The sequence below is a fragment of the Schistocerca nitens genome, chromosome 2, assembly GCF_023898315.1.
Source record: "Schistocerca nitens isolate TAMUIC-IGC-003100 chromosome 2, iqSchNite1.1, whole genome shotgun sequence".
Lineage (NCBI taxonomy): Eukaryota > Metazoa > Arthropoda > Insecta > Orthoptera > Acrididae > Schistocerca > Schistocerca nitens.
The window spans coordinates 118,441,758-118,462,776 of NC_064615.1; the positions used below are offsets into that span (position 1 = coordinate 118,441,758).

The following is a 21,019-nucleotide window of genomic DNA, read 5'->3' on the forward strand; positions in this document are numbered from 1 at the left end:
AAGCTTCTGACATTCCACGCCCCGGCTCATAGAACGTTATCCGTTTGTTGATTATTCAATCTTTTTCTCATGGTCATCTCCCCCTTGGCTGCTCCCTCCCAGAGATTTGAATGTGGGACTATTCTGGAATCTTTTGCCAATGAATAAATCATCATGACACTTTTTCAATTACAGGCCACATGTCCTGTGGATATATGTTGTATGTCTTTAATGCAGTGGTCTCCATTGCCTTCTGCATCATCATGCCGTTGATCATTGCCAATTCTTCTGCCTTTAGGGGCAGTTTCCCATCCCAAGGACAAGAGTGTGCTTTGAACCTCTGTCTGCTCCTCCACCCTCTTTTGACAAGGCTGTTAGCAGAATGAGGGTGACTCCTTATGCCGGAAGTCTATGGCCGCCAATGCTGATTATTAATCAATACTTAAGCAGTGATGGGTTTCAAACCCAGAACTGATTATGTGTTGATTACTAATCAAAGACACTACCACTAGACCATGGGTAGCAGGGGATATTGAACTTATAAAGATAAGGGCAGCACAAAGGGTGACAGGTTTGTTTGAGTTGTGGGAGAATGTGACAGTGATGCTGAAGAAACAGAACTGGCAGATTCTTGAAAATAGGCATAAACTATCCTGAGAAAGTGTACTAACAAAGTTTCAAGAACTAGCTTATTTTATTCATTCATAGGCATCATTTACAAGATAGTAACAAAAAACTTAACAGCTGTATATGTGTGCATAAACAATTGACGTTAACACATTTAAACATGGAAATAGACATGAAGAACGAGCTGTATATGATGAATCATAGGAATATACAACTACTCCCCTACGCATTGCTCCCATAGGGATCAGAGGATTAGGTTAGATTAAGTACAGCATGCACAGAGGTATTTAAACAGTCACTTTTCCTGTGCTCCATACATGAATGTGACGGGGAAAATGCTAATAACCAGTACAGTGGGATATATCCTCTGCCATGTACTTCACATTGGTTTGTAGATATAGATGTTTATGGAATCGGAAGAAAAGAACGAGATTTGAAAAACTGAGAATTTAAAAGTGGAAGGAGTATTAAGCAAAACAGACAACTGGGGGAAAAAAAAGAGAGAGAAAGAGAGAGAGAGAGAGAGAGAGAGTGGAAAGGTAAGTGCATTCTGTGGTAGACAGGTGAAGAGCCAGGAAAATAGACAGGCCAGAAAATAAAAAAGTAAAAGGAAATGAAGAAAAGGAATAGCTATTGAAAAGAAATGCTGGGTCCAATAAAATTAAGGTAAATTTATGTCATGTGGTTGGCATAAACTGAGCACATGTTGGAAAGCCAGCTCCCAACTGCGGAGTTGTGGGGAAACTGGTGTCAGGAGGGAGAATCCAGATGATACGTAGGGTGAAACAGACAGTGAGTTCATCAGTTGTCGTGTTGAGGTCTGTGCTTTGCAACAGGATATTGTGTGTAGCCGGTATACACCCTGTGTCTATTCCCATTCATTCTAACTTATAACTTGGTAGACGGCCAGACAGTGTTTACTTAACAGTTGGTATGTGACATGTTGTTTCACATTGTTAAACATCATCCAGTCTTCTACAGTAACACACCTACCTCAAAGTCATTGGTTAGTATAAATAGGCATAGACAAAGGGCGTATACTGAAAACATAAAGTATCCTGTTGCAAAACACACTATACATGACAGTCATGACCTTGGTGCCTGTTTCATCACATGTGACATCTGGATTGTCTGGCCTGACATCAGTTTCTCAGAACTCCGCTGTGGGAACTGGCCTTGCATCATGTGCTTCATTCTCGCCACCCACCGGACTTAAATTTACATTGATTCCAGTGGTCTCAGCATTTCTTTTCAATAACTGTTCCCCTTCTTCACTCCCCTTTCCGTTTCTTTTCAGACCCCTCTATTTCCTCCCTCCTTCCCACCTGTCTACCATAGAATGCTTTCTGCTCTTATTAGTTTCTTCATATTGGTATTCAGTTATTTTATTTATTTATTTATTATTAATTTTTAGCTGACATATAATTAACACAGTGGAGTAAGATATCTATGACACTGAATTGCAGGATCTTGTGGCAGTTGCCCACTGTGGCATAATTTATGGTGGTGGCCAGCTCAGCATATGTTGTAGCTGCAGTGAAGATACTGCTTGAGGAATGTTGCATCATTCAGGGTCTCAAATTCAAACAAAAATAAAAATTTATGAAGAATATATTACTCTTGCTACTGTAGCACTTAAACAAAACTTTTTGAATATATGTTAGTTGACTTTAATATATGTTATATTGCTATAAAGGCATCTCAACTGTAATCACTTAGGCAGAAAGTACAGCAGTCTGGAGCTCTGCACTACTGGCCATTAAAATTGCTACACCAAGAAGAAATGCAGATGGTAAACGGGTATTCATTGGACAAATATATTATACTAGAACTGACATGTGATTACATTTTCACACAATTTGGGTACATTTTCACACAATTTGGGTGCATAGATCCTGAGAAATCAGTACCCAGAACAACCACCTCTGGCCGTAATAACGGCCTTGATACGCCTGGGCATTGAGTCAAACAGACCTTGGATGGCGTGTACAGGTACAGCTGCCCATGCAGCTTCGACAGTTCATCAAGAGTAGTGACTGGCGTATTGTGAAGAGCCAGTTGCTCGGCCACCATTGACCAGAATTTTTCAATTGGTGAGAGATCTGGAGAATGTGCTGGCCAAGGGCAGCAGTCGAACATTTTCTGTATCCAGAAAGGCATGTACAGGACCTGCAACATGCGGTCGTGCATTATCCTGCTGAAATGTAGGGTTTCGCAGGGATCGAATGAAGGTTAGAGCCACGAGTCGTAACACATCTGTAATGTAACGTCCACTGTTCAAAGTGCTGTCAATGTGAACAAGAGGTGACCGAGACGTAAACCAATGGCACCACATACCATCATGCCGGGTGATACGCTAGTATGGTGATGACGAATACGCGCTTCCAATGTGCGTTCACCGCGATGTCGCCAAACACGGATGCGACCATCATGATGCTGTAAACAGAACCTGAATTCATCCGAGAAAATGACGTTTTGCTATTCGTACACCCAGGTTCGTCGTTGAAAACGCCATTGCAGGTGCTCCTGTCTGTGATGCAGCGTCACCGGTAACCGCAGCCATGGTCTCCGAGCTGATAGTCCATGCTGCTGCAAACGTCATAAACTGTTTGTGCAGATGGTTGTTGTTTTGCAAACGTCCCCATCTGTTGACTCAGGGATCAAGACGTGGCTGCACGATCCGTTACAGACATGCGGATAAGATGCCTGTCATCTCGACTGCTAGTGATACGAGGCCATTGGGATCCAGCACAGCATTCCATATTACCCTCCTGAACCCACTGATTCCATATTCTGCTAACAGTCATTGGATCTCAACCAACATAAGCAACAATGTCGCAATACAATAAACCGCAATCGCGATAGGCTACGATCCGACCTTTATCAAAGTCGGAAACGTGATGGTACGCATTTCTCCTCCTTACATGAGGCATCACAACAACATTTCACCATGCAACGCTGGTCATCTGCTGTTTGTGTATGAGAAATCGGTTGGAAACTTGCCTTATGTTAGCACATTGTAGGTGTCACCACCGGCGCCACCCTAGCGTGGATGCAATGAAAAGCTAATCATTTGCATATCACAGCATCTTCTTCCTGTTGGTTAAATTTCGCGTCTGTAGCACGTCATCTTTGTGGTGTATCAGTTTTAATGGCCAGTAGTGTAATGTCTTGCAGACTACAACTCTCAGATAAATCCAGGATAGTCCTTGCCAGAAGTATATGAATAAGACAAATACCGAAAAGCTCGGCTTGTGCTGTGATGCTTCATTATAAGATGAGCATCTTGAAGATATGTACTGTCATAGTGGCCCCTTATTAGTTAGAGGGCTCGCACGACTGACATGCTAGATGGGCTGCCGACCTCCTTTCAGGAGCATGGAGAGAGATGTTGCCAGCGGATATAAACAATAACAGGCTGTCCAAATAAACACAGAACTACTTCACCAGAAAACATGTGACCGTGCTCCACCAATTGTAACTCACAAGACTCGTGTAACACTCTGCCTACCCAGCTTCATAAGCATGCCCAGTCAGTCAGACCGGCAGTGTCTACCTACTGCTAGGAACAGCTCTGGCCAGTACTTACACTGGCCCTAGCATTGTATACACTTGCCGTAACATTGTAGTGGTTTGTTGTGTTTTATGATTGGTAGAGTAGATTTTGGTCAGTATTTTCTTCCATTCTCTTATTTCCTTATCTGGTCTGCCACCACAAGAGTTTTGGTTTTTTTTTGTTGTTCTTGCGTTTAAAACTTAGTGTATGCCAAGAAAGTGTTTTTCTTTAATTATAATAAAGCGTGTTAAAATTGACTGTTAGTTCTCTCCTGTCGACTGCAGAACATTGCAGTTATTGTCAACGAGGATAAAACTTTAATTTTCGAACGAAATGGCCTCCTCCGAGGAATTTCTTCAGTCCTTGGTGGATTCAGGCAGCGCTCACACGTTCAGAACTTCGCCTTCACTCACCAGTGTTGAAAGAGGTAGCTCATAGAGGTTCTTCAATTGCAAGTAAATTGAACACTTTGCACGTGGCTCCACCGACGTTTCCGCCTTTCGATACGTCTGTTGAACCATGGTCAAATTATGTCAAACAGTTGGAACAACATTTACTGGCACCACGTCTTGATACGGCTGTTTTCGCAGCTCGCTAATTGCCTAGCGCCAAAGGGCAGTCTCGTTGATCTGTTGGTCCATCCCGTGACAGGAAGTATTTCATCCGGCTTCCATCCTGTCCAGACTGTTTCCAGACTCACCAACGGTCAGAGTGCCTCCACTGGCGAGAAAGATGCACTGCTTGCAGCCAAACGGGCCATATCACCTTGGTGTGTCAGGCTTTGCAGAGACTTGGCATAGATGCCACACTTCCTGCGGACGCACAGGCTCGTCACAAATTGTCACCTCAGGACCTGGAAGCCTTGCATTCCATTGACGGCCAAGTATTCTCCATCATTCTCCAGTTGGGTTCCTGTTTTTTCCTTCCCTTGGCGGTCGCGCTTATTCCGGTGGCCTTCCAAATTGACATGGCATCATCTGTTTCTATTGTGGATGGTGCCACATGCCGACACTTGGGCTTGCCGGCTTTATCCCTGTACACATGCGCCTTGCGCAGTTTCAGTAATCACTCTATATCATTTGACGGTGTTTTTTACACACAAATCTCTTACAACGGTCATTCCTTCACTGCTCAGGTTTTGGTGGTCGGATCCCCCAGCACTACTAACCTTCTGGATGTGGACATTTTAGGTTGTCTGGGTATATCAGTGCAGGACGCAGTACAGGCAGTGTCAATTCCCTCATTGGATACCCTCCTTGCCCCGTTGCTCAGTGAATATGAAAAGATTTTCTCATCCTCCACACCAGGGGTGCAGGGTTTCACCATGCATGTTCAGCTACTTCCCTGTGCTGTTCCTCGTTTTTTTTTAAGGCCCGCCCGGTCCCCTTTGCTCTCCGAGACAGGCTCCAGGTGGAACTTCACCGCTTACAAGATGAAGGCATCATTTCTCCGGTCGAGCGCAGTCACTGGGCAATGCCTGTCATGATAGTTGAGAAGCCAAATGGTGCTTTACCCATCTGTGGCAATTTTAAGGTTACGGTCAGTTCTCAGTCCGTCTTCGATGTATATCCTGTCCCATCGGTGGATGACATACTCGCGCATCTTACGGGCTCAAACATTTTCGTCAAAATTGATTTGTGCAATGCTTATCTGCAGCTGCCGTTGGATGAGGAATCGCTGCAGATCCTAGTCATCAATACCCCATGTGGCCTTTACCGGTACAACTGCCTTCTGTTTGGCATTGCCCCCCCCCCCTCCTGCCATGCCCTGCCCCCCATTTTCCAACGTTATTTGGAACGAATCACAAACCAGGTGCCCAGTGTGGCCAATTATCTGGATGTTGTCATTGTCGGTTGTTCATCCGTGGTGGACCTCATGGACAAGGAGGATCAGCTGTTTCAGGTTTTTTTCTGAGGCTAACCTGCATTGCCGGAAGGAAAAGTGACTTTTTTACGCGAGAGGTCAGTTATCTCGGGTTCACGGTTGATGCCTACGGCCTACATGCCTCTAAGGAGTATGTCGGAACAATTCAAAACCTGCCTGCTCCCACCAATGTGAAACAACTGGAATCCATCCTCAGTCAAATCAACTACTATCAGTGTTCTATACCCCACGCCGCCGAGATTTCGGTGTCCCTGGTCAGGGTATTGCGCAAGGGGGGGCCCGTTGAGTTTGAGACATGGCATATGAGCAGGCTTTCACCACAGCATATGAGCAGGCTTTCACACGTCTCAAGTCAGCTCTCTACCACCCTCCTTGTCTGGCAACTTACAATCCTTCTCTTCCCCGCCAGTGCCTTGGACTAGGGCCTGGGTGCGGTCCTCTTGCAATTGCTCAACGGCGTTGAAAGGCCAGTGGCTTTTGCATCCAAAGAATTGCCCATGCTCAAACGAAATATAGTCAAATTGAAAAGGAAGCTTTGGCACTGGTTTTCACCCTGACAAAATTCTGTGATTTCATGTGTGATCGTCAATTCACTCTGCAGACCGACCAGAAACCTTTGGTTTCTTTGTTTCACCCGGATGCTGCAGTGCCCACCCAGACGGCATACCGCCTCCAACGTTGGATGCTCTTCATGGCAATGTTCAACTTTGATATTGTCTATCGCACCTCTGAATGGCATGCAAATGCCGATTTTCTGTCCAGTCTGTCTTCTGGGGCCGACCGTGAGTTTGACACCTCCCCCTTGGTTCGTTTCAATGTGGAACTGGATGTGGACGCAGCTCTGTTCGCACTTCTGTTGGATGCCGATGTGGTCTGGCGGGCAGCCACTCAGGATCAGACACTGCAAGCTCTCCACCACCAAATCACTGCAGGTTGGCTGACCAGCTGTCGTAGCATCTGTGATGCAGAGGTCCAGCAGTTTTGGGATCATCTGCACTGTCTCTTTTTCCGCAGTGGCGTCATCCTTTTTCATAGTGATTCGGATGTTCCCTGGGTGGTCATACCACATGCGTTGTGCTGCCCTGTCTTCAACATCCTCCACGCTGGCCATTTGGGCATTGTCCTCACCAAACAGCTGGCCCACCGACACCTTTATTGGCGCAGTTTGGATAAAGACATTGCCTCCCTCGTGTCAGCGTGCACCATGTGCCAAACATGGCCAGTAGCACCCCTTGCCAGTATTTTTCACGGCTGGATGCAGCTGCTCTGTGGGAACATCTCCATTTGGATTTCGCAGGGCCATTTCATGGTTCCCAGAGGCTCATACTGATAGACTCCGGATCGGGATACCCTTGTGTCTCCCACATGACTTCTGCTGAGACTATCAAAATTCTCTTTGCTGTTGAGGGACTCCTCAAAACTATTGTTATGGATAATGGTCCACAGTTTATGTCGACTGGGTTTAAGTAATTATGTGCTGCCCCTTTTCACCTTGCATCAAACAGCTGGGCAGAACGTTTTGAGCAGATGTTAAAGACCCAGCTCAATAAGCTGCTCAGCCATCATCCGCTGGAGGAGGCCGTGCTGCTTTTCTTGGCTACATACCATGTCACCCTGCCATGCTGGTTAAAGTCCAGTGAAGATACTTCACAGTTGACCATTCCCCTCTTGGTTATCTGTCCTGGTTTCCGAGGCTTCTCCCCCTCCTGCCCACATGCCGGCGCACTCCTTTCACGTCAGGCAGGAGGTCTGGGTGTGGATATTCTCTCATCCACGGGCACCAAGCTCTGTGGCCGGGCGATGGCGTCACTCCGGTGAGCAGATTGTTCCACCCTCCGCCGGCACCTCAACCAGCTCTGCCCCCATCTGGTGGACTAAGACGCCCCGGGGGAGCTGACAGTGCCTGTCGCCGGCCAACCTGTGGCGGAACCTCCACCTCAGCCTCTGTCTCCGCCACCAGCTGTCCATGCTGCGTCACCGCATCCTGCCCCTGCCGGCTATGAATCCATGGACGTCAACCAGGACGCCCCTACTCCTGTGGACATTTGTGGTGCTGGGGAATTTTTCCACAGGTGATGTCGTAGCGACCCCTTATTAGTTAGAGCGCCTGCGCAACCGACATGCAAGATGGGCTTCTGACCTCCTTTCAGGAACACGGAGAGAAACATCGCCAGCAGATATAAACAATAACAGCCTTTACAAATAAACACGGAACTACTTCACCAGACAACATATGACAGTGTTCCACGAATCTGAACTCGTATGACTCGTGTAGCACTCTGCCGACCTGGCTTTATAAGCATGCCTGGACAGTCAGACCGGCAGTGTTTACCTATTGTTAGGAACAGCTCTGGCCAGTACTTATGCCGGCCCAAGCATTGTATACACTCGCCGCAGCAATTTAGTAGCACATTGTGTTTTGTAATTGGTAGAGTAGATTTTGGTCAGTATTTTCTGCCATTTCTTGTTTCCTTATCTGGTATGCCACCGTAAGAGGTGTGGGGTTTTCTTGTTCTAGTGTTTAAAACTTAGTGTATGCCAAGAAGGTGTTTTTCTTTAATTATAATAAAGTGTGTTGAAATTGACTGTTAGTTCTCTCCTGCAAACCTCAGGACACTACATGTACATGTTACCCCAATTTCCAGGAAAATTTTCTTAATGGATATATGTATACATATCCCCTGTTGGTGAATGGTTAATGATCTTTAATCTTCACAGGTAGCTGTATCCTGTCTCTTTTTTCTTCCTCTTCTTCTTCGTAACAGTATAGGATTAACCTAAATGATTTATCAGGCTTCAAATCACTGTTTATTGAGAAGTATATGACATACAAAGATGGGTGGTACATGAAAAGATAGATACACTCACCAAGTTTACGAAGCCCGCCTTGTTGCTCATATGCGTGCTATATCGGATGCCTGTGGTTGCAATTGACAAGGTGGCAGCAGTGGAGAAGTAGAGGTTTTGTTTGTCAGAATGTGTGAAGTGTGCATCAGTTATGAGCGTTCAGCATTATTCATACACAAGTATGGAAATGCTGCACCTGATCACCAGTGCATTTTGCATTTGTTTTGCCAGTTTCACAACACTGGTTGTCTTTGTGGAGGGGAAAGAAAGGGGGTGACCAGGTGTCTCAGAGGAAATTGCAGAGCATGTGAGACAGAGCTTTGTGTGCAGCCCACAAAAATCAACAATTTGCACAAGCAGTGAACTGGGTATTTCACAGAAAACAATGTGGAATGTTTTTGCATATCACACCCTACCATTTACAGCTGTTACAATACCTAACCCCAGATGATTATGCACTCCGATTGGAGTTTTGTACCTGAATGCATCAAGCTATGGAAGATGATGATGGTGGTGATGACGGCGATGATGACAACTTTGCAAGGACAGTTACAAGACGACTTTCCATCTGTCGGGAAACAGGATTAGTCAAGTGTGAGAGCGGAGTGCTGAATCGCTGCAACATTTCTCCAGCTGAAATTTGGATTTGCCAAATAAAACCTGCAAAAAAAGGATGCCTGATTGCTGCACTTTATATCAGATCACAGTCACTGAGTGCACCCACATTCATATTGGAAGGCAACATGATGAATATTTCAGATGTGTTTTTGTGTGTGTCACGTGTGTTCTGACTATGAACTGTCATTTTCAGACGTCAGTTACATTAACAGAAGGCGTTTATGGTAGCTCCTATATTCTCTTCAACTGATGGGCACATAAACACAGAAATCTGCAGTACAAGTGTGTGTAGGAATTGCTGTGACTGTATATATTAATAATTTAGTAGGTCAATATTGTAGTGTACATATCATCATCTGGCCTACAAAGCAGTGATTACATCTGTAATAAGGACCAGTGCCAATGAGATTTCCTTGTGTTGCCATTTCTAGAAAAGTGAGCCTTTCTACACACAACATCCATAGTCGTTGTTCTGTATTTGAAGTCCACTCATGTACATTTTTCCTGTTCGGTCTAGGGTATATGAAAGCATGGTCATGGCTTGCTTATTGAAGTGATAATTGTTCAGAAATGTAATTTTGTGACCTCTTTGCAAATATTGGATGGGGATAATCATTGTCTTCTTGTTTCCTTCCTAGTATTTACTGCATACAATAATTTATTTGTACTAGCTTAATAATAAAAAAGGAATAAGGTAGTGTTTTTATTCCAGGCTACATACTGTTCAACAAGCAATAAAGAAACAAATGCTCTCAGCACAAAGTTTGAGAGAAAAAATTACTCTTGGTGGTCTGGTACCTCTCAGATCAAATGAAGGCGAATCACTCTTTAGGCTACTGAATGTTAGCCAGTCCAAAAACCGTCGACAGGAGATTTTAAAACTTAAGCAGGAAATAGAAAAATTGAAGTTTAAAGTCTCATTACTCAGCCAAGAGAAAAGGAGAAAGCAGGAACAAGTTATACAAATTGAAAAAACGAGTATTGCCGTAACTGAAGAAAATAAAGATCGGGGTAAAAACTGTTTCATTTCCTTTTTTAACTTAAAGTAATAGTTTAAAGTACTTGTCTTCCTTGTATTATAAAGATATTGTTATTATCACAAATTAAGGAGTGTATAGAATGTTACAAAAAGAGAACTGGCATTATGCATGCCTTTGAGCTGCTTAGTACGTGCATGTGTGATAAGACTTTGTCCAAAAGATTATCAACATTTCCATTTTTATACACCTGTGTGTTGCTCACTCCCTGTTCTGTTTGGTGTGGAGTGGTCTGCCCTCATGAATTTATTCCATTCGTGTTTTTCCATAGCTTTACCATTGATTTTAAATCTGTTACAATTGGTGATATTCATTAATCACCACTTGAATGCCTTCTTTTCAATTCAGATTTATTACCCTTAATTTTTTCTAAGATTGGCTGGGAACATAGTGAACCAAAGCTTATACAGCATTAGAAATTATGTACAACTAGCTTTGAATATAACACATTTTTTCCCTTCATTCTTAAGCAGAGACAAGGCCGGAGCGATGGACAAAAATATCTCTGATAATAGAAGAGTATGCAAAAAATAATCACATTGTATTATTTCAGTTGATACAGTAACACTAAAAAGTCATCAATAGACTCACATTCATGAAAGTAGTGTTCAGATTCCTGTCTGGCCATCCAGACTAACTTTCAGTGGTTTCTTTACATTGTTTATGGCAAATGATGGTATGTCTCCTTTAAAAAAGACATCGCTGATTTCCTTTCCATCCTTCTCCATTTCAAGCTCCTACTCCATCTTCACCTTTGTTCCTTCCTATCTAAGAAAGCTGTTTTATGTTTGCTTTATCATAGAAACATAATCAAAGGCTTAGAACTGTAATACATTCTAATGAATCATCATATATAAATGTGAAGAAAACAGAGTAACTTATGACAATGTATTTCAGAATGGCCTAAAGATTATAGTATGCTATTGCAACATCTTAATTCTATTATAAACATAGGAGGAAAAGTGACTGGAGATGTTTGCAAGAAGTTATTGCAGTCCACATCAGAACAAATAACAGTTATACTACAATATAATGCCATTTTCTGTAGTTGTTGTTGTTAAAAGAGTGATGTTAACTGAAAAATACCTAGAATGATGAGGTCAGTATAGATGTGATTCAACCAGTAGTAAATAGGATTTACAGTGCTATGTAGTTTTCATTTGAGTGAATTAAGGGGTAGCCAATAGCTACAGATGAGCATTGATATCACTATGCCATTTTACAGAAAAGGCTAATCTTCTTAAATATTCCTGTTGTTATTCTAGAATGTTCATTTTGTGCCCATAGAAAGATACCTGTAAGAAACATAGCTTTTCTTATTGTCTACCATTTTGTGCCTGTAGTAAGGATATCAGCTGAATTACTATGTGGTATTAAAGTATCAAAAGATACAGTTCACAGAGTTCCAGGGAACTCCGTTGTCGGCAATCAATAACTGATTCACAGCTTATTTATTAATTTTCAGAATATTTTTAAAGTTTTCTTGTTTGTGTCACCACTGATGAATTATTTTTAAATTCCTGATCAGTTTTATTCTGTTTTCAAGTGTTTATAAATGATGTTTGCTGTTGCACTTTCAAGGAATTAACTTAATGGCCAAATATGAACACCTGTACAAAGAAACAGAGCAGTTAAAAGAATGGAGAAAGAGCTATTTAGATGCTCGGGAATCTTTTGTGCATATAAATGCCCAGCTTAATTTTCGCAGAAGGCAACTGATTTCGGAGTTAAGTTTCATATACCCAATCGTACAGGTATGTTATCATGTTAATGTTGCTTATTGCTAGAGTCTTTTAGTATTATTGGATGGTTCTGTGTTGTTTCATATAGTGCATTACTGTTAAATTGTAAATTGTGAACAGCACTGAGCATAATAAATATAGTGTAGAATACAGATGCCACGACCAGTTTGTAGTACTTTCATGCGGGGATAATCATTTACTTCTTGTCTTAAAAGAGGTCACCCCCCCCCCCCCAACAATAAATCAAGCTAATACTGTGTGAGACGGCCTCTAACCTCTATAATGGCCTCATTTCAGCAAGGAGAAAATCCACAAGTTTCCTAACATATGCCATATTCAGTGGAAGCCCTTCATTGATGACTGGAGCTACCAAATTTTTGGGATACGGATCAGTATGTTTCATGCGGTGTTTGAGATAGTTCTGAGTTTCAAATGTTGAAATTTACATAGTATATTCATCATCAAGATGTTGAAGAAAGGGCACACTTTGTCACCAGGAATGTTGAAATAAACAATGTGGTCCAAGATTGTGGTAACCTGAATGAGTGGGCTCAAGTCATAGTGTGAAAAACAAACCAGAACATAACAGTAACTCCTCTGATATGAACCACACACTCCATACAAACTGTGGATTAAAGGCCTCACTGGGTATTAAGTGAAACTGACATCTTGCAGTTTTTTTAAAATAGGCAAAATTGCAACTTTTTGGACAAAAATACATACTTTGAGTCAACTACAGTCCAGTTTCTGTGTTGTTTGGCTTACGGAAGACATCCAGCTTTGTGCCACACTAATCCAAAAGTGCATAGATAAGACTGGTAACTCCATGTAGAAAGAACAGCATGTAGCTGAAAACTTGAAGTATTCAACATTGTTATTGTCCTTTCTGTATCCGTTATATTGTCGAGAAGGCATTGGTTTCGGAATGACCCTAGCACAATCCATCTTAAACCTTCAAGTGTTTCCAGGATTCTTCCACATACATAACCATCATTTGTGATTCTTACCAGCGACTAAATTATACTCAACACGTAATTTTACCTAGTGACCTTCCATTTCATTCCTTTTCTCTGCTCCACGTTACCCTACTACATTTCTCCTTTTCTTATTATCCCACTATCAAATGCCAGTCCTCCAATACAATTACAATTTCACCTCCCTTATGAACTGAATAATTTTCTTTATCTCGTCACACGTTCTCTCTATCTAGTCTTCCAGCTGTGGGAGATAGTACAAATATGAATTTGTACTATTATGAAGAGTGTTGGCTTTGTATTTATCTTGGCTATGATATGGCATTCTTGTGCTGTTCATAGTAGCTCACCTGTCTTCCTCACCTGTCTAACTTCATCTATCCATTTTTATTTTCATATTTTCTAGCATATACAGCGTTATGGAGATGTAATATTCCATATGCTTACCTGTAATGTAGCAGATAAATTTTTTTCCCAATGGCAGCATCCTCATGAGTAGTATCGACGTGGAGATTAAAAGGGTGAACTACACTCCTGGAAATGGAAAAAAGAACACATTGACACCGGTGTGTCAGACCCACCATACTTGCTCCGGACACTGCGAGAGGGCTGTACAAGCAATGATCACACGCACGGCACAGCGGACACACCAGGAACCGCGGTGTTGGCCGTCGAATGGCGCTAGCTGCGCAGCATTTGTGCACCGCCGCCGTCAGTGGCAGCCAGTTTGCCGTGGCATACGGAGCTCCATCGCAGTCTTTAACACTGGTAGCATGCCGCGACAGCGTGGACGTGAACCGTATGTGCAGTTGAGGGACTTTGAGCGAGGGTGTATAGTGGGCATGCGGGAGGCCGGGTGGACGTACCGCCGAATTGCTCAACACGTGGGGCGTGAGGTCTCCACAGTACATCGATACTGTCGCCAGTGGTCGGCGGAAGGTGCACGTGCCCGTCGACCTGGGACCGGACCGCAGCGACGCACGGATGCACGCCAAGACCGTAGGATCCTACGCAGTGCCGTAGGGGACCGCACCGCCACTTCCCAGCAAATTAGGGACACTGTTGCTCCTGGGGTATCGGCGAGGACCATTCGCAACCGTCTCCATGAAGCTGGGCTACGGTCCCGCACACCGTTAGGCCGTCTTCCGCTCACGCCCCAACATCGTGCAGCCCGCCTCCAGTGGTGTCGCGACAGGCGTGAATGGAGGGACGAATGGAGACGTGTGGTCTTCAGCGATGAGAGTCGCTTCTGCCTTGGTGCCAATGATGGTCGTATGCGTGTTTGGCGCCGTGCAGGTGAGCGCCACCATCAGGACTGCATACGACCGAGGCACACAGGGCCAACACCCGGCATCATGGTGTGGGGAGCGATCTCCTACACTGGCCGTACACCACTGGTGATCGTCGAGGGGACACTGAATAGTGCACGGTACATCCAAACCGTCATCGAACCCATCGTTCTACCATTCCTAGACCGGCAAGGGAACTTGCTGTTCCAACAGGACAATGCACGTCCGCATGTATCCCTTGCCACCCAACGTGCTCTAGAAGGTGTAAGTCAACTACCATGGCCAGCAATATCTCCGGATCTGTCCCCCATTGAGCATGTTTGGGACTGGATGAAGCGTCGTCTCACGCGGTCTGCACGTCCAGCACGAACGCTGGTCCAACTGAGGCGCCAGGTGGAAATGGCATGGCAAGCCGTTCCACAGGACTACATCCAGCATCTCTACGATCGTCTCCATGGGAGAATAGCAGCCTGCATTGCTGCGAAAGGTGGATATACACTGTACTAGTGCCGACATTGTGCATGCTCTGTTGCCTGTGTCTATGTGCCTGTGGTTCTGTCAGTGTGATCATGTGATGTATCTGACCCCAGGAATGTGTCAATAAAGTTTCCCCTTCCTGGGACAATGAATTCACGGTGTTCTTATTTCAATTTCCAGGAGTGTATTTTACCTCTGGTACATTTTATCCAAGAAGATGTCATTGTCATTAAACAGCAGAGTAGAGCTGCATGTCCTCAGAAAATATTGTGGCTGAAGTTTCCCCTTGGTTTCAGCTCTTCGCAGTATGAAAATGACATGGTCATATTACAAGGCTAAATCAGTCAAATTGTCTAGACTGTTGCCTCTGCAATTTCTGAAAAAGCTGCTGCTTCTCATCAGGGACCATACATTAAGCTAGCCTCTCTGTAGATAGCCATCTGATGTGGCTCTCTGTATGGTTGAAGCATTTGAGCTACTCCACTGCACAGTTCGTGTGGGACTTGTTGTCACGTGTTTCACTAACTGTATGCCAATATCACAAGACTGAAACCTTATTGAAGTTTTTATTGGAAAGGGTGCCCAAATCTGCATTTCATAGTTACAAATCTTACTTATCAATGGTAAGCTATTAAAACTTTGTAATTTCATCTGTCTGAAAAACTTGTAATTCCAGTAAGCAGTAAACTCCATTATCAAAGAGAGATTTGAAAGATCATGGATTTCTTTAATCCGTCAATAACTAGACTTCTACTATGTAGCTAGACATATAGAAACATTTTCTGTGTCGCTTTCTATAGTTTTGAAGAAACTGCTTTTGCTCCTCCTATAAAATTTAACGAAATGGAGTTATGAGGTTTTCATTGCGTACCATCGTTAAGATTTCATGAATGTTGTCAGACACCGAGTTTTAAATACACTGATCACTTTTGTTGGTAACAAACTTGTACTGAAAGCCATTACAGGTTGAAATTTATAGACAGCTAGCTTGTGGAATATTAATAATACAATTTAAAAAATTATGGACCATAATGAAATCCTACAATATCATTAATTAATGATCATATGTATGCAACAGCTTTCAGTATCAGTGTTCAAAATTTAGTCTTCAAATTAACTGGTCCAGGTTAATAAAATTTTTGTTTGTCGTCTTAATGTACTTAGAGACTTAAGCCTGCTCTTCACCCATTTGACTCATCTTGGTCTCTTGTACCTTTGACAGGAAAAAAAGAAAAAAAAATGGGGGGGGGGGTTGGGGGGAGGGGGGCGACACAGCTCTTCGTAGCTACTCCTATTGTTATCTCCACAATTACACATATTCTTCTTCTTAGTGTATTGTGTTTGCCCATTTTGTTATTTGTAGTATTTAAATTATTTTTCATTTTGTATCCTCAGAATTTTGCTGACTTAAATTTTTGCTTGCATTTTTGTGTAGAGAAATGTCAGTTAGAGATACTCCATTTAATAAATTATTGTCTATAAAGGTAACTGTATAAAATAGACTTGTATGTTGACACTGTATCTGGTTGACTGACTTATAATTTGTGATTGTCATGCTTACCTCACAGATGTTACTCTTAAAGAATGAAGGTTTCCATTTTGGGATTACATTTTTGTTTTGTTTCTGACAGTACTTTTTTCAGTTAAATTTCTTCATGTATTGACAAAGAATACTCACCTCAAAGCTTCAAAACATCCATAGCAATAAAGTAAATCTTCATTTTTCTTTCAGGCCATTTTGTTTCGTGATGCTTTTGTGGAATAATCACTTCTTTGGCTGAGGGCTTTACCTGATATTTAATAAACACAATTCTACACAATTTTCATAAATGGATATCAGTAAAACTGATTTTTAAACATTTTAAATGTACATTTTCGAAATTAAAATGTGGGTAAATACAAGTTCATGACTACCTCAACTGGAAATTGTTTCTTCTAATTCTCTGTTAATGGAACATGAGATGAACATCATATCACCTTAATGGGACACTGCTCCAAGACCCATTTTTTCCACTTTTAATGGAATGGATGTAATGAGTAATAACATAGTGATTGAGTACTTATTGCTCATACATCATGATTGAGTACTTAATTGCTCATAAATCACAGAATATTGTTGCTTCCAGTTTTCTAAACAGATAGACATTTGTTTAATTTATATATATGAATTTTGGCTCAAGAAAATTACTACAAAAAGTGCCTGTGTAGAGTTGGTGCTCTGCTTTTAATCACTGATGAATAATTAATGTTGTGTAATAAGTACACAAATGATTAGGCAATGAACTTCTGGTTTTTGTGATGTTTTCATCTACTAACAAGTAAAAATATGAAATCTTGCTCTATGAAGCAACCACATTATGGCAGATCCAGTACACTTTAAGACTGTACTGTTCGTCTGCATCAGCCATTGTTGAGTAAATACTGATAAATGGCTCTGACACACAGAGAAATGTATGCCCTTAAGTACATACTGCATTAAGCAGGTCTGTTTCTTTCTTTTTGTTTCTTTGTTTTTTTTTTTAGTATGTAATAGTGTGAGTTCTTTCATTCTTTTTCTTTGCTGGCTTTTGTGGAGGATACACAAATAAATCTTTCAGCAACAAATCTTGTTAAATGAAATTGCATTAACAATTGACAAAGCAGTATGTAAAATTTTAACAAAGGGAGAATGTTGCTATTGGCTTGGTTGCAATTTTCATTGCTTGTGGATATAGGCTTGTCTGTCTGACTTCATGTAGATGTCATTCGTTGCAAAAGGCAATTGTTATTGCTGTAATTCTAAAAGTAAATGAGTTCAATTCAAGTACTATTAACTCTCTGAAAAATGCAAATTTGTGTCCTTCCTTTTATAGGTATTACACGATAAAAAATTTTCACATGAATTTAAATTTTATATAGTGAAATTGATGGGTCATTATCAGGTTTTTAGCATATACTTGTAAACTTCACTTGGTCTACTTGCCTGTATTTCCGAAATGTGTCTATGAAGATCTCAGAAGTCTAGTATTAAATGTTACTTTTATGCAAATCAACACAAAAGAGCTCCAAAAAATGTTATTGTTTATTCTTTTGTGACTTTGATTTAGTACTTCTAAATACTTCATGGCCATTTTAAACAAAAACTTGATTCCATTTTATCCTAACAGGAATCAACAGACAAGTTCACAATTGCTGGTGTCCATTTGCCTAATTCTGAGGACTTCGCAGGGCATGAAGAAAACACCATTTCTGTTGCTCTGGGATATGTTGCCCATGTTGTGCAGATGATTTCAGTATTTCTGCAAGTTCCGTTACGATACCCCATTATACATTTTGGATCAAGAAGCAAAATTGTGGATCATATATCAGATAAAATACCAGATAAAGACAGAGAGTGAGTAACTTATATCCCCCGCCCCCTCCACTCCTTAGAAACAAGTTGTAGCAGGGGTAGTCAACCTTTTACCCCTGCCGTCCACTCAGTTTCTAGTAAAACTTTCTAACCACTCACTAGTTCCGCAGTAATGGTGATTTATAAAATAGAGAAGTATCTTTACATTATAAAATTTATAAAGCAGAGTTGCAACAAGTTTAAGCATATAATAGTAATTACATACCAAATAATTCACTTGAAAATTGTATGAAAACTTGAACACCCACAAGTGGGTGGTATGGACCAGGTTGACTACCCCTGAGTTAAAGTGTTAATAGGGACATCACTTACCATAGTGAAAAGTTCTTCATATTAATACAGCAGTGTGTGTGTGTGTGTGTGTGTGTGTGTGTGTGTGTGTGTGTTGGGGGAGGGTGGGGGAGGTGTCCGCATCTAGTGTTTATGCATGCTCAAATTTTTTCGTGCACATAGTTCAGTGTAATCCCTTGGCATGCTGGGAGCAGCTGCGTTTGACTTAATTCATGCTTGTATGACTCAACAGTCAACTCTGGGGAAGAGGGGAAAAATTCTCTGGTATGCACTCTGTAAAAGCACTTGAAGGTATGTAAGACTAAGACACTTCATTTTATGAACTTATTTCTTCATCAAAAGCTTTAATTGCTTTGTGAAAAAAGAAAACTGCTAAATTTCATTTCACATGCCTTTTAGTACAATAATGTTTCACAATCCATTTTGAAGAATGTAAATGGTTATTATTATTATTATTATTATTATTATTATTTTCACATGCTAGTGTGAAATCTTAGCTTCTTAACAAACCATTTACCTTTGTAATCTTTGTGAAATGATGCTATTTATGTAGCATATGATTCATGTTGAAAAAGTGTGATAATGTGCAGCTTACCAATTGCTATGTTCCAGGCCACACATTCTTGCAAGTGAAATATAGATAAAAGTACAAAGAAGTTTTTGAAATGGTAGTGACACTGATTTATAATCTTTCAGAAGTAGATGTGAGTTATCAAACTGCATCAACGCTGCAATCACAAACTGACTGAGTTCACATAAGTTTAGTGTAATGTCAAACCCTGCAAGAGAGGAAAACAAATTACTGACATTCATTGCAGGCTTAGTATTGGACCCTCATATGATTTTAATCATCCATGTTCAGAAAACTTCAAATACATTCAAATTTTTTCCTCAACGATGGCAGATTACAGTGGAGGATTCTCTACTAGTCATATAATAGCCCAAACATTATATTATAGAAGCAATTGATTCTTGTCCATTTCTTTTAATGTTGCAAAAACAGATCGACCCAAGCTCTTCCTGCCTCCCTTTGTAAATGGATGTTGTAGACTACTACTTGTCGCCAACTGGTAAGCCAATCAATGTAGGGCATCACATGTGAAGACATAAAATTTATCTTCTATGTGAAGTTGGAAAGACACTTGTTCCTTTCCCAGTTCTGCACTGGATACAAGTTTTCTCCCAATTTTCTGTGAATTTTTTTCCTAAATGCTTGCAGTGCCGACTGTGGCATGTTAAATATTTTAGCAGACTTCAGTGTACAAATATAGTTCTATTTCTGATGGCATGAATTGCCTTGGTCATATTTATTTTGTTCCATTTCCTCCTTTTTCCTGCATGATATAATTTGGTTTTGTTTTTGGCAGTCTAGAACAAAAACGGTATAGGTTAATCATGTTGACAATGTGGTACAAAATCTGACAGTGGCCTATGAGCGTTCATACTCGGAACAAGCCTTGCCTACAGGTAAACATACGTGTGTGTGTGTGTGTGTGTGTGTGTGTGTGTGTGTTTTACTCTTCATACATAATTTCTGGAGCATAATTTTGTTGTTGAAATCGTATCTGAGTAATTTTGAGGAACTTTATAATATCTTACCCTTAATTGTAAAAGAACTGCAGCTATGATGTTTTTAAGAGATGTAGATAGTAAGTTATGCAGTAATTGCAGCCTGCCTCAAGCAGTAACAGTAAAATTTCTCCATGTCATAGGTTCCCATTATTTTCAAGAGGAAAGGACAAACTTCAGTTCAATTATGGTGTTTATTTATTAAATAAAAACATTGCTCAACTTAGATGGTATTTTGGCTTACCAACACAGGATCTTAGAGCCACACTACCAAACATGGCAGCACTTCTTCAGCTTGGTCCAGGAGCTAACAAGTAATTGTTTATAATTGTTTTACTATTTAATTTAGGTTTTCTTCTTTTTGTATGAAACTTAGCTTCACTAACCAAATAGTGTAACACAGATCTGTACTCTTTTGCGAACAGAGGCCAACTCTGGGTATCCAAGAAATTAAATGACAGTCAGGGAAAAAACTTGCTGTAAGATATCTCTCTCTCTCTCTCTCTCTGTGTGTGTGTGTGTGTGTGTGTGTGTGTGTGTGTGTGTGTGTGTGGTGTTTTCTATCATATGTCACATTTATGAAATGTGCCCTGCATCAGCTGATAGTTTTAAATTCCTGCTATTAGTCTTAGCTTAGGCTTCAAGAATAGTAATAATTAATGTGCTTAAGTCTTTTATGCAAAATCCAGACTTTTTACATTCTCAGTAGACAGCAGATATGAAACTGAAGTGTCCAGT

At 41.3% G+C, this 21,019-nt stretch overlaps 1 protein-coding gene across 2 annotated transcripts in view; it reads left to right on the forward strand.

Moving 5' to 3' along the window:
- The window catches only part of LOC126235793 (UV radiation resistance-associated protein), a 123,398-nt gene that overhangs the window by 90,268 nt on the left and 12,111 nt on the right, over positions 1–21,019 (forward strand). For both annotated transcript variants that reach the window (XM_049944606.1, XM_049944607.1), the window contains exons 5-8: positions 10,224–10,522; positions 12,130–12,302; positions 18,177–18,403; positions 20,425–20,595. In XM_049944606.1, the coding sequence (XP_049800563.1) occupies positions 10,224–10,522; positions 12,130–12,302; positions 18,177–18,403; positions 20,425–20,595 (870 nt within the window). The remainder of the gene's footprint in view (positions 1–10,223; positions 10,523–12,129; positions 12,303–18,176; positions 18,404–20,424; positions 20,596–21,019) is intronic.